Genomic DNA, 14,930 nt, shown 5'->3' with positions numbered 1-14,930 from the left:
CAGAGACACCATTCCTCAAATTCTCTCCCTCTCTTTGTGTGTGTGTGTGTGTGTGTGTGTGTGTGTGTGTGTGTGTGTGCGTGTGCGTGTGTGTGTGTGTGTGTGTGTGTGTGTGTGTGTGTGTGTGTGTGAGAGAGAGAGAGAGAGAGTGTGCCTGCATAAGTGCAGGCAGTATAAATACTTTTTATTGTCAAGAGAAAGTGATAGTTTCATACTTACGCGCTTTGAATGCTATTGCAAAAAGGTTACAAAGCAAGGATAAGATTATAAGATAATGTATGCCAGAACCTACAAAGTTCACTAGATTAAAGTGGTTGGATTTAGTTTATTTAACTAAAACGTAAAAATGATCAAGTTGCATTTTTTTTCTTTGTGACTAAACTATTCACGTACTTAATGTAGACTCAAATTTAGTGTACAAACAAGAGATATCTAAAGTTCATCATTGAAGGGTAAAAAAAATCATGATCTTAAACGGCAGTGACTTTAACAACACAAAGTAACACCAAGCACAAAGACTGGAAACAGGTGAGAGAACCACATCTGACATTTCCTCTTATTCAATAAACATCAATTGTCCTGTGGTTTAGCCTGCACTTTAGTCTACAAATAACTGGCAGTGAAAAATGATTTAGCCTGCAGCTTTGCTCATTTAAAGTGATTAAATCTTTTCCACTGTGGCACCAGAGGTTGGAGATGAGACAGGAATTCATCGCAGTTGACTGATGATAAACGCATCAATCAAATGATCAAACAAACACTTTCCCCATTCATATTTTGGTCTAGTGTAAATATAATGTTTGAGGCTCAAATGTGTGGTGAAAGACTTGTCACTTGTCACTTTTATCTTTGTCTAATATCCATTAATAGTTGCCTTTTAGTCACAAACCGATCTTAGATTTTTAGTCTTCTCTTGCTGATACCTTTGTAATGAAAGAAAAACTTTGGCTGTTTACATTTTTTTACCACAAAAACTTCTTAATTTAGTTATATAAGTTAGTTATATATAACATTTTTTATTATATTGTCATTATATTATATGGTATTATATTGTATTTCAGATGTTTCCATCTCTAGAAAGAGGCCATGAATAACAATAAATCGACAATTGGTGCAGAGTATGAGAATTAGATTTCACAAATGCAATCTTTGTTATCTTCTGTTCTATCTGTCTGTTTCATCACTTTTGTTTTTATAACTGTCGTTTTTCTGCAAGAGCACAGTCTCTAGAGGGCGGCAGAGATCAGGACCACTATTTTAAAAAGCAGGATCTGGTTTCTTTATGTGTTCATCTCTGTCTTGCAGTCTCCAGCCAATTAGAATACAAAGATGCCAGCAACAGAAGTTTGGCCTCTGGCTGTCGGCCCTGCATTTCAAAGGATGATGGCATGCCTCAGGGTGCACAAATGGTTCCACTCTACTTCTCACCATTACGGTATTTTTTCAGAGCTTGGCTGATGTGTGAGGTGAAGCTGCCCTTGTGCATTGGAAAGGGAAATGCCTTGCCTCCTGTTAATAGCCTTAAAAAGACACTTCCACTTTGTACATCTATAATTTATTGATTCACATTCATCCTTCAGGAGTTTATGAGAAGCTACCCAACTCTGAATTGGATTTTTAACATTATACTCATGAGATCTGGTTCAAAGTTTGTCTCTTACACTGGAAACAGTACTTCAGAAACAAATCTCACTCTGCGGTAAAGCTTTTGTCACATGATCTCCATTAGATCCATTAGATCATCATCATCTACTAAACTACTTTTAGTAACAGTTTTCTAATATGCTGTTTCAAATGTCAGAAATGAACTCTAAACCTCATCTTCTCTCTAAACATATTGTACCTGGTGTTCTGAGGAAGAGTGTGTGATATCAGGGTAATACACTGGCTATAAATCATTGGTTTACAATGACAGAAATACAAGAAATATGAATAAACCTCTCTTGAGTCATCTCATTGTTCTTGTAGGGTTTTCACGAAGTAGTCCTACACTGGATTAAACATGTTTCGTGAATGCAAAAAGCCTCAGGCCACCACAGCCAATTGAACCCGATTGCCATTTTGGTTGTGTCGTCCAGAGCTCATAATAGAGTGAATATTCAAGTCGTCTGTTTTTGAAAACAAGATTGGAGGACATTGTTGTTGTCATGGCGGAGAGGGCAGCCGTGCGTTCTCCTGTCTGACCAGCTGTTGCTTTGCGGGCTAAACTGAGCTGCGCTGTAAAGACGACAAAGAGTTCCCACTGGCCAGCGGCTCAGCCTGGCACTGTAATCACTGAGATGGGTGAGAACAGGTGAGGGCCTCATTACTCAACACGCCCTTGTATAAATGCACACACATGCACCGATCCACGTGCACAATGGCACGCACTCGCACCCAGAGGGGCTGTAGAGTCATTAATCTGGCTGCAGAGGAATTCATACACAGGATCTGAGCTAATTGGCTCTTTTGAACGAGGAAGCAGACAGAGAGCAGTGAGCAGGGCAGGCACTCTGCCAAAGACGAAACAATACATTATTCCATTATAATTCTGCACTCATGCCATGGATGTGTTTGTATAAAAAGCAAGCCAACTATCCCCTTTAGACGATTCCTTTTTAAAACCGAGTAACGCCAGATCATCTGAATTTGCCAAAATTGGAGTCTGACGATTGCAATGCATGAAAATGGAACAGCAGTTTCCACATATCCTATAGCCACCCTCTGCATTTACATCCCCTGACGTAAAGTTAAGGAGGCCTATAGAGTGATCCATGGAGAATTTTAGTCCAGCTCTTGTGAGGAGATTACAGAGGCACGCAGCATGGGTTTACCATCAGGGTTTAGGTCCTTTACAATGGAGTCCCAGAGAAAAACACTAGTCATCAGTCAGACTGGGACGTGACTCGGACCAAAAGAGCAAGAGTAAACCCATGAAAAGTGTAGATACATACCACATAAGAACAGCTGGAATGTGAAAGAATATTATAGCTGGATTACCCATTTGATACTCCTAAGGGAACAAGATATTTTTTTCCTCCCTGTATTGGTTCTCATATACAATATAAGGGAAACACACAACAGTGGAGTAAAGAAAAAAAACCCAGGGGTGAGTTTTGATCTGAAATAATGAGAAGATTAAACAATTGGTCGCTCAACATCAAATTACTATGCAACTATGTGATGATTTTTCCCCCATTATTATTATTGTTGGCTACACAAAACTACAATATGATAATTTCACTTGGTTGAAATGTCATATCGACTCATATGTATGTATGTATGCGTATATATATGTATGTATGTAACATATGTGTTCGCATGGGAAATACATACACATATGTTACATATATACATATATATACGCAAAATAAATGAAGAAAGAAAAAATGAGAAAGAAGAAAAGTTATTTTTTAAAGCTATGAATCATCAGGCTATACATTTGATGCAAACCTTAAATGGGGTAATGATTTATACAAAAAAATCTACGTATAAATAATAATTCAATAAAAAAATGTTTTGTACTTTTAACCACTCCTTAAATACAAACAAATTCAACATAGGAACTTTGAAAGGAAACAGGCTGTTGGCGCTGCCCTCCTGTGAGGAGACTCTTCTGGAACCATCAGTCCTCAATCCTTGTTGCACCCGGACAAAATACAGTGACGGACCATGGACGCAGGTGTAGAAAACAACGTGAAGGCCATGAGAAGAAGCAAAGAGGAGAAGAAAGTTCTCCGAAAACAAATCAAAACGAGTTACACTTTGCTGAAACATGAAGGCATCAGCACGACGCCACAGCCCAACAAGGTAAATAGTGATAGCATTAATGTTTACAGGTTAAAAACCGGAAGTGTGAGAGACATGTACCAGATTCTACTTGTTTATATAAAGTCCTTTTGCAGCTTACAGAGGAAGAACAATTTATTTAAGCAGATTTTTAGCTTCAGTGCACCGCTGTCAACTCCAGACACTGTTTACATAGTAGCGGTTAAAGAAAAGATGGATACAATCAGTCCATGAGTCTTTTTTCCAACCTTCACTCACTGGGATTGTTTCCTAACATGAACCTGAATCAGGTTGAAACACTGAATGGATATATATACATATACAGTATATATATGTGTGTTGCATTCAAGGACACATGACGTCTATCTCACCTGATCTCCTTTTCAGTGCCAACATGCACCAGTCACCTTTTGACGTCATTTCATCTGCTGTCATTTTACTTTCTGCAGTTGTTTTATCCAATGTTGGAGTAACATTGGATATTTGTGTTGAGCATCACAACAGAATAAAACATAGGGTTAAAACTAATTATTATTGTCATGATTGATTAATGGTAGTGTTGTTAAAAAAAGTATGTTTACTTCATTACTGTACTTAAGTACAATTCTCATACAATTCTCATTTATCTGTACTTCACTTAAGTAGATTTGTTATTCACTTTTACTTCGCTACATATATAATCAAATATCTGTACTTTCTGCTACATTTCTACAAAGTATTGAGGTACATGGTCACATTTGCCTCCTTCAGCAGCAGCATCACTGATGAAAAAATATCAAAATGAAAGGATCAGTCTATGTCTGTCTCCTCCGCAGAGTTTGGTGGTGGCTAACGGCGGCCTGGGCAACGGCGTCAGTCGAGAGGAGCTTTCCACTGCTCTGAAGGAGATGGGGGAGGTGGAGTCCCTGATGATGCCTCCGCACAAGCCGTATGCTTTTGTCACATACAGGTGCAGTTGCTGCATGGACAGTACTTAGTCACAACAACAACTCATTTTATACTTTTAAAACCTTTTTGTTGATCCCTCCTGAAAAATTACTGTTTTTTACTCACAAACCTTTCTTGTCATACTGTTTCCAGGTCTGAGGAGAGTGCTCGCAAAGCCATCGTCCACCTTAACGGACACAAGCTGCATTGTGGAGACAACGGTGTCACACTCTACCTTGGTTATGTCAACTCAGGTACTTCAACACTGACCCACACACACATTACTCTGATACTTTTGAAACATGCATTAAGTTACATTTTGTTAGAAGATGAATAACAACAGCCATTTGATTTGTTCATGTGCTTGTGTGTCGTATATAGGAAAACAAAATTTGTAGCCAGTAGTTTGATCCTTTATTGTGTGTAATTGTGTACAGTGGCCTGTGAGGAGGAGAAGGCTGCTCCTTTGCCTGAGGGATTAGTCTTAGTGGAAGATTTTGTGTCTCCAGAGGAAGAGGCTCTGTTGCTCGCTGCTATAGACTGGTCATCCACAAATGATGATGTCACTGGTGAGGACCTGCATTGTGTGTTTTATATGGTTTGGGCTTAACTGCTTTGGAAGTTCTCTTCAAGTTCTCTTAATCTGTCAAATTTGACCTTAAATCTGTTTAGATATCATGTGAGTAGAGAATAAGAAAAGAAAACCAGATTTTAAAAATAGAAAATTTGTTCTCAAGGTAGCGATGCATCTTTCCAATCAGTTACAGTTATGTTGAAAATTCATATTAATTATAAATGTAACACATTTTAAGCATCACTCTGAATGAATCAAAATGACTGAAATACTGAAATACAAATTTACCCTAAACAGTTCAGAAAGAAATACATGAATTTAAACCTTTTTTCCATTTCCATCACTTTTAGCTCAAAAAGCTCTGAAGCACAGAAGAGTCAAACATTATGGTTTTGAATTTCGCTACGACAACAACAACGTGGATAAGGACAATCCATTACCTGCAGGTAATCTGTCTTTTTACCCCTTTTTTCTCTTAGATTCTAAGTTTTATTAGTCACATTTTCACATGTTTTTTTGTTATATCTATCACTTACAATATCATTTATTCAATAATTGCAATGCTGAGATTGTGGGACATTCTGTGCTTTGCTCTTAAGGTGCTAGTATAGCAGATGTTAAAAAAAATCTTTAAATCCTCCAAATATTTGTTGTCATCTTGTGGGACATAAGCTTAGGTTTAGTAGAGCACATACCTCCACCAATGCTGAACAACCCAACCCATCTCGTTCTTACTGTAGAAAAATCCAAGTTAAAACAAAGTGGTCTGATAACCTGAACCATTAGGGGTATATGACCCAAGTGAAGGAGTTTAAGTATCTTGGGGTCATGTTCATGTGTGAGGGGAAGATGGAGTGCGAGATGGACAGGCTGGTTGGTGCGGCGTCTGCAGTAATGTGGGCGCTGTGCCGGACTTTTGTGGGGTGGCTGGGCTCAGCCTTAGAGAGTTGAGGTGGTTCGAGCATCCAGTCAGGATGACTGCTGGGTGTTAACCGGAGGTTTAACAGGTAAACCCAGAACTCGCTGGAGGGACTACATATCCCACCTAACTTAGGAACACCTCTGGACCCCCCTACACATACATTGAATGGGTTCTTCCCAGGTCCTGGCCCCATCCCTGCACCAAGTGTGGTGGAAATTGTTTTTTAGAGATTTTGGGTAATTCTGCTAAAAAATAAACCAATGAACCAACATGGGTGAAAACCTAACATTCTTGGAGGAGTTAAAAACACCTCAGGAAGAAGTAACTGATGAGGTGATGTGCAACCAGGTCTTCCTGATGAGTGTCTGCCTGTTCTGGAGCGCTGTGTGAGGAACGGACACATCAACATCATGCCAGACCAACTGACCATCAACCAGTATGAGTCTGGACAAGGTGAGTTATTCCAGTGCAATGTTGTATTGAAGATTACTTAATCCCTTGAATTCAAACCTAATCAATCAATCAATCAATCAATCAGGAAGTTCAAACATGTGAAAGTGGTAAAGGAGCCTTGTAGAGACACGTGAGAACCACTGGGTTATAAAGATACAGATGTTTGATTGATTAAGTGTTGGGTGGTATGTATTTCAGAGACTTGTTAAACTAAACGTCGAGTCACAGCTGCTTATTAAAAATGATCTTTTCTGTCATTTAAAGAGAAAACAGAAGTAGAGGTTACTGATCATCACCACTAGGTGACAGCAGAAATCTTTACAGAATGGCTTCACGAGGAATTTTAAACTTCTCGATTTCTGTTGGTTGTGTGAGAGTTACAGCAGTGGCCTTAGCTGATTGAAATAAGTTTTTAACATATAACTAACTTTTAACAATAACATGAACTAATTAATTTTTTTTAAATGTGGGAATGAGTTGAGGTTAAGTGATGCCCAGCAGTATCCTCCCAAAACACTGAACCCTAAACATTCTTATATTACAGAGAAACCTGATGGGCATTTGTATCATGATTTTCATTCTACATGTGTGATAATAATAATAATAATAATAATTTTTTAATATTGTTACCTTTGAATCTTGCATCTTTTGTTCTTGTAAAGCACTTTCTCACTTTGGTTTTGAAAGCTGCTATATAAATAAAGTTATAATAATAATTATTATATTTTTCAGGCATCCCTCCTCATGTGGACACTCACTCTGCCTTTGAGGACACCATCCTGTCTCTGAGCCTCGGGGCAAAGGTAGGAAGTCTGTCCGTCAAGCAGCACGAGCCGGTCCACAGTAATTCTCGCCACCGACCTGTGGGTTGTTAATTAAACCCAAATGTACAAAGTCATCAATCAGCTTGCGCGGCGAATAACGATCAGTGATACTGAAGGTGCATTTATCAATAAAGTTACAAAACAGCAATGTGACAGTTGGAGGTCAGATGTAAATGTGAAGATTTTGCTGATGATTCGTCTTTCTGTGTCCTGCTTTGATCAATCAAATTAACCAACACTTCACTAACCAGTGTGATTCATCTGTCCCTAGGGCACACCTGTCGTGTGTGTGTGTGTGTGTGTGTGTGTGTGTGTGTGTGTGTGTGTGTGTGTGTGTGTGTGTGTGTGTGTGTGTGTGTGTGTGTGTGTGTGTGTGTGTGTGTGTGTGTGTGTGTGTGTGTGTGTGTGTGTGTGTGTCCTCGTGGTTTTACTGAGAGCATCTTGTCACCTTGCTTGCTACGTTCCTTCTCTCTAACACACTTGAATACTGTCACACTCTCCTGCTCACTGTGGCCTTCTATTAATACACTTTCTTTAGAGTCGTCACAGTCACCTTGCTCGTATCCCACTTTGTAAACAATGAATGAACAAAAGAAATAGCCACAGGCCACAGGCTGATCTTCTGACACTCAACCTCTAACATGACACGTTTATGACCTTATTCTTGTAATATTACAATTTTATTCTTTATTCTTGTAAACTTTTCTCTTATATTTTTCTTGAAATCTCAAAAAAAACCTTTTTACATGTGGAGAAGACTCAACATTATTCAGCAAAGAGGACAAAAGAAACAAAAATGAAAAACCATTTGATGCAAACAAATAACACAATGTAGCAGATGGAGATTTTGACTCTGGTCTTATTTATTGTTATTTTGTTTATCTGTGCATGTAACAAAATAATCCAACTGCAATCTTATAGGATCGGATTTTGTGTTTCAGGACGTCCATGCAAAAGAGAGTTTGCTCTCAAAGACCCTCCCTGCTCAAATACAGGTCATAATAATACAAATAATAATTGAGTTAAGATCCAGAAAATCTCACTTGTAGCCGAGCACCTAAATAGATTTAACATGATTTGATGTCGGGGCTTCCAAATAGTACAAAGTTTCTAAACGAGTCATCATCATCGTTCAGTCACTAATTACAACACATCACGTAAACCTGTATCCTCATGTTATGGGAAATATAGCTGCACTTTCCATCGGTTTATTGAGCCTGTTTATTTTTGCAAGACTGTGTGTGTGCGTGTGTGTGAGAGAGAGAGCGAGAGAGAGAGACAGGATGATGAATAGTCTTGTAGTAAAGCATGGATGCTGCCAGCATCACCATCGATTTAGTCACATTCCACCAGTTTCATTGATTGGCTAATACCTAGATCGGAACAGCACAGTCCTGTGTGTGTGTGTGTGTGTGAGAGAGAGTGAGACCGACTTTCAGTTGTGGTTTGAGGGAAAGATCGGATCATTTGCCGGTGTTGTCTGTATATTGCTTCCCCACAATCATCCACCAATCTCTCTTTCTCTCTCTCTCTCTCTGTACCACACAAACACACCCTTACACAGACACGCACATGCACGAACATGCACGCCCCTACTTCACAAAATCCAATTTTCTTGCTGTCAGAAGTTGGAGAGAAGCAGTTTGAAATAATGTAGACGTAATTTCCCTGCAGAGCTCATGCTGTTACGTGTTGTATGGAAATATTCGGGTCAAACACTGAGACGCCCCTGCTGGTCGTTAGGGAGAGACAGACGGAGAGCGTTTTCTCTGGGTGACATCACTCTAAACGGTCTTGTCAGAGGACAGATGGTTTTATATTTGGAAATGCTATTTGTATGTGATGTTAAAGGTCTGTAGTAGTTTCTAAAAAAAATATTATTGCTGATGTTAAACCAGCTTTTGTTGGACGTCTAACACTTTAATTCTGCCTGAGCAATATCCATGGGAACTCAATTTGACATATAACTACAGCATTATTGAAAGTCAGAGTGAGTATGGTGGAGGGCTGCGTTTTACTTTCATTCTAAAAAGTTCCAAAAGATCATTTTTCCCTTTCATACTTTGCTAAATGAAAATGTTGTTTAATGTTGTCACATCTCAAACAGCTGAATAACAACATGGTCATATGGAATAGAAAAGGAAATGAACAAAATTAAATCAAGAATTTTTCCTCTGAACAAGATGTGAAGATATAAACACAACTTGATCGGTACAATAATAATTGAGTTTTGTCGAATCTTCTTTTTTTCTCTTTCTGCTAATACCACGTAAGCTGTGTGTGATTGGCCTCCTCCCTCAGTGTTTTAATAACAAAGTTAATGCTTGTCCATGTTTTTTGCATGCGTCTCTACAGACGGTGATGGAGTTCCGTCATCCTGATGGTCGTCTTGTTCCTGTGGTGTTGCCCGGACAGAGCCTCCTGGTGATGAAGGGCGAGAGCAGATACCTCTGGACCCACGGGTGAGCTGGACTCTGGGTGACGGATCAGTCCCTGCAGCGATGAGACAGTTAGTTATGGAACATGAGTTCAAGTCCATTCACAGAGACGTTTCATTCTTCCTCTGTTGTAGAAATCTTCATACTGTATTTTCTACAATACAGTCTGTGTTTGACTTTTTGTGTGTCAATGTCAATATGTACAACAACTGTCTCTTATCTTGGCTCAGGATCACACCTCGGAAGTTTGACATGGTGCCAGTCTGCGACCCACAATCCTCTGCTCATTCAGCGTCTGACATCGGGAGCAACAGCAACCTTACATTAAGCAAAAGGGGCACCCGCACTTCCTTCACTTTCCGCAAGATCAGACATGAACCGTGCCGCTGTGGTGAGAATCTTAAAAGTGCAAAATAAAACACACTGAAAACTAGTATTTGTAGAACAGAGTACAGGTTGGGTTGGCTTTTCTGTCCAAACCCGAGCAGGCCAGAGAGAAAAGTAACAGAACCTGACGCATGAGCGACAGGGATTCTGTTTGTGGGTCAGAACCCAACCTGAGCCTGATGTTTTGATGGGGGGGGAGGAGACCAGGAACAATATGCGTGTGTATGTGCTGCCCTTTTTCTCACTTTTCTTCCTCTCTCCAGCCTTTCCCTCGACCTGTGACAGTCGGGGAGCTCTCTCGACACCCTCGCCTTCTCCGCCGACTGCCCCTTCCCTTCCCTGTTGCCATGCCGACGCAACCCGTCTGGAGGAGGTGTACGTGCACCGGGTGTACGACGCCATCGCCTCCCACTTCAGCAGCACTCGCTACTCCCCCTGGCCTCGTGTTTGCCACTTCCTGTCCTCGCTCCCGCCCGGCAGCGTGCTGGCTGATGTGGGCTGTGGAAATGGAAAATACCTGGGTGTTAACCCGGAGGTGATAGCAGTGAGTGTCATCATATGTTGGAATCATTTTTGTAATTCCGTTGTTCTCTACTCATTCCTGCTGGGAAATTACCTTTCTACATTTGTTTTTTATTGCCACTGTGTCTTGTATTATCGTCTCAGTGAAAAACCACACATTCTGCTCCATTCCCCGATCCAAATTTGAGCTATTTTAGTTTCATGTTTTGGTACAATGGGAGGAAGAGGAGACGCATGGTTCGTTATATCCATAAAACACTTGCCATGTGTCTTGGTAAAGGCTCAAGGAAGCGCATCGACAAATTTGGTGCGGTTTGGACAAGCGAGACATTCAGTATTCACAAACTTTGAATAAACAGGTGAGCAGCTCCTTGTGCAGCAGCAGCTTCATGGTTCTGTGGACTGAGTCCTGCTGCGGCTCTATTACTGCAGATCACTTCAACAGTTTTGAGAAACAGGACAAGCAAACAGCCCATTCAACACAGGCAGCTTTACAACAGGAACTGCTTTAGTATTCATAATTGGTCAGTAGCTAGTTTGTTTTACGTTGTCTCTACATTTAACAGAGATAAATAATATATTGTACCTCAGAATAACGATCCTTGTTGCTGCTCCCCTCGTTTCTGCTTGTTGTCATCGTGTGCGCGATCTCTGTTTCCATGGTGATACCCTAAATGTTCTGTTTACGCATGAACACTGGGATATTAATGTTTGGGATTTGGAGGTGCATGTAAGCAGCTTATCCTGACTCAGACTGAAACTGCGATAAATCACCCCTGAGAACACTGTGATCAGGTCACACGTTGACTTTCTGAGCGGAGTCTTCTGGGTTTTCTCTTCCCAAATCAGATTTATTCTCTCTGCACTTAACATCTCACCTCGCCACCTTCCCCTCTCAGTCTGTCTCTGCAGATTAACACTGTTTAACCTTCCCAGTGTTAATTGAAATGAAAAGGGTTTCAACCTTTTTTTTTTATGTGTTTGCATGTCACTCACAGATTGAGCATGTGTGCAGTGTTTCTCACTGTCTGTTTATTATCACCTCTGTCTCATTTGGGAAGAGATCACATGACTCATGAAGCCTGATTGAATTGCTCCTTTAGACAAAATGTGCTGAATATTATTCAAACAAACCCATCAGTCCTTTTTATTTCCCCTTGCTGTTTTTTCTGTCTTCCAGTCCATCTACCTGCCACTGTTCTTTATGTGCTTTCCTCATTTTTGAGTCCATCTTTTTTTATTTTCTCATGCTTTGTGTCTGTTCAGGTTGGCTCTGACCGCAGCAGTGCCCTGGTCCAGATCTGTGCAGAGAGAGGTTTTCAGGCATTTGTATCTGATGCTCTCAGTGTCCCTCTGCGAACGGCCTCCTGTGATGCCTGCATCTCCATCGCCGTCATCCACCACTTTTCCACACAGGTACATGCAGCACATGCACGCACAAATAACAGGGGACACTTCCATCTTTATAGAAAGCAATGTGGTATTTATCCAGTGAGAAACACACAATATTAAACTGTAAAACATCTCTTGGGTGATTTTAGGAACAAAGCACAGGTTTGAGCTACATTTTAACTTCCGGCTCCATAAAAGGTTTTGTCCTCAATGGTCTACTTTACAACTAGAAGGGAATTCAGAGAGTGCGTAACACAATCCAGGTTACAAACTTTTTCATGATTTCTGAGAGAATAATTCTTTGGTCGTTTAGGCAGCTGATATTTATTTGTGTGTGGAGCAGATTCAATAATAGTCTAGATTTAGTAAATTTTAAATGTGGTTTCACAAAGAGACTGTTGGGCCTTGAAAGATGTATGCGATCAACTGAGTGCCATTCTAGTTAATGTTGGTATTAAGTGTTGACTGTGTTATTTAATATTGAAATTGTCATGTGACTGATTTTAAAAGAAATTTAAACTTTAAAAACAATAAAAACTCTCAACATCTTTTGTACTCATGTGACTTTAGGTCTTTCAGGAGATTCCTTATCCACTTCTGCCTCTTTTCCACCATTGGTTCTAACACCATAGTTAAACATAACAGTTTGTTGTCTAATTGTTTGGGGAAAAAAACATGTCTCAAATCCAACCAAGCCGTCACTTTTAATCCTTCATTAGTCAGTACTGCCATACAAGCCAGCAGCCAGTCAGATTTACCTTTAGCCTCAGCGTACCCTCGGGTTCGGCCTGTATCATTGTTAACGAGACCAAAACACTTGATGACGCTAAGGCACACAACTGACGTTATGCCCCTAACATCTGCTGGTGGCCGCTAACAACTACTAACATCTACTGGTAGTTGGGAACTTAAATTCTGCAGAAAACATTCAAATGTACAACGGACATCACCATCTTGTCCGATATTCTAAAAAAAATGTAATAGTCAGATTTACCTTGACATTTAAAATACAGTGGAAATGCAAACACACATTTGAGTCTCTGGAGTTTTTAGTTTCCCGGCTGATTGAAAAAGTTTGTTTGTGTTGTAGGAACGTCGGCTGGCAGCAGTGAGGGAGCTGGTGAGACTTCTGAAGCCTGGAGGTCGAGCGCTCATCTACGTTTGGGCTTTCGAACAAGAGCACAACAAGCAGAGGTCAAAGTACCTCAAAGATCAGAACATAGGGCAACCGGGGAACCTCAGCCCAGTCAACAACACAGCAGAAGACAGACAGGAGCCTTGTGTAGAAGAGAGAGAGAGACCTGTTGACAGCATGCAAGATGTTAGCAAAGTGACTGATGGCAAACTTAGTGTTCACACCAACCGCACAGCCTTCAACACCCAGGATCTTTTGGTTCCCTGGCATCTGAAAGAGGGGAAGAGACGAGGGGAAGAAGAATCCAGAAAGGATGGGAAGCAAAACAAAAAGAAGGAGATGTCCAGAAAGACTCCAGGTGACTTTTGTTCACCCTCAAGTTTGAGTTCCAAGCCCAAATCAGACTCTAACAGTGCACCAAGCCCAGGTCCTGACACCAACATGTCCTCTGGATCGGGTCCTGACACCAGCGATGCCAGTCACGGCCCTGACTCTGAACCTAGCCTGAGTGGTGACACCACACAGACATCCAGTTCACCTCTGAAGCCTGAGTCCGAGAGCGGCCCAGCACCTGTCTTCCACCGCTATTACCACGTTTTCCAGCAGGGGGAGCTTGAGCAGATGTGTGGTCAAGTGGCTGGAGTCAAGGTGCAGAGAAGCTACCACGATCAGGGCAACTGGTGCGTTATATTAGAGAAAGCCTGCGGGAGATGCAGTGACTGACACTTGCATCATTTAACAATACATGAACTCTACAATGAACCGCATAAATTAATAAATTGTAAAAACTCATCTGTTTTAATTGTAACAAGAAGAATTAGGAGGAAAGTGCTGCAAAATAAATGCAATGATTTTATATAATGTTGTCATTGTTGTGTTCTTCCAGCATCATATTTTGACAATGGATCAAGTTGTAACTTTAAGAGGTCACAAAGAGATAGAATAGAGGTTATATGTTTGCCCCTGTCTCTGTTAGTTCCATTGTCAGCAGGATTACGCAAAAACAGATTTCCACGAAACTTAGGTGGAAGTTTGGAACATGGGCCAAGAAAGAACCCGTTAATTCTTGGGGTGAGTCCAGGGATTTATTTTTCACTAGCTTCAAAATTTTAATATTTAGAATTTTGGATTGAAAACTGTAAGGCATATTTAAGGAACTCGTTTATGTGAATGTCTGCAATTTGGTGCAAATCCTGTTATTTCTTTTTCATATTTTTTACATTTTCAGCTATTTCTTAGCAGTGGCGGATTGCGAATTTTCTAAATTAGGGGCCATAACGGGGCCACAATACACAGTGGCCAATTACATGTCCAACATCCATGCACAATTCCTGATTCAGTAAGGTGCACATTAAAGTCATTCCTTGTTTACTGTTAGGTTTATAGCTTTGAGCAAAGTCAAACATCATTGAATATATTTTGAAAACTGTTCCTTGTCCAAGCACATTATGTACCTAAAAAAAAAAGCTTTGAAAAGAAAATTCTTAAATTGTCATATTAATTGTTAGTAAGTGATTAATTTATTAAAGAAACACTGATGAGAGGACAGGGGAACTTCAAGGGCCAATCAGATTTTACCTGGGGCATC

The 14,930-nt window shown here is 40.4% G+C and overlaps 1 protein-coding gene across 1 annotated transcript; it reads left to right on the top strand.

Moving 5' to 3' along the window:
- The first annotated feature begins 3,583 nt into the window (after positions 1–3,583).
- Positions 3,584–14,201, top strand: alkbh8 (alkB homolog 8, tRNA methyltransferase). The gene is made up of 12 exons (XM_034605265.1): positions 3,584–3,789; positions 4,584–4,717; positions 4,849–4,949; positions 5,133–5,264; positions 5,620–5,715; positions 6,540–6,644; positions 7,377–7,447; positions 9,824–9,930; positions 10,137–10,297; positions 10,557–10,837; positions 12,082–12,231; positions 13,298–14,201. Exons 1-12 carry the CDS (start codon positions 3,652–3,654, stop codon positions 14,063–14,065), a joined length of 2,244 nt encoding a protein of 747 aa, XP_034461156.1. The 5' UTR covers positions 3,584–3,651; the 3' UTR covers positions 14,066–14,201.
- Positions 14,202–14,930: the final 729 nt, after the last annotated feature.

This window comes from Hippoglossus hippoglossus, chromosome 13 (assembly GCF_009819705.1).
Source record: "Hippoglossus hippoglossus isolate fHipHip1 chromosome 13, fHipHip1.pri, whole genome shotgun sequence".
NCBI classification, from domain to species: Eukaryota; Metazoa; Chordata; class Actinopteri; order Pleuronectiformes; family Pleuronectidae; genus Hippoglossus; species Hippoglossus hippoglossus.
This window is presented reverse-complemented; position numbering and strand designations above follow the sequence as displayed.

Coding starts and splice junctions, on each gene's coding strand:
- alkbh8 (XM_034605265.1), top strand. CDS start 3,652: ATGGACGCAGGTGTAGAAAACAACGTGAAGGCCATGAGAAGAAGCAAA. Junction 4,950..5,132: donor CCTTGGTTATGTCAACTCAG/GTACTTCAACAC, acceptor AATTGTGTACAG/TGGCCTGTGAGGAGGAGAAG. Junction 5,716..6,539: donor GGACAATCCATTACCTGCAG/GTAATCTGTCTT, acceptor ATGTGCAACCAG/GTCTTCCTGATGAGTGTCTG.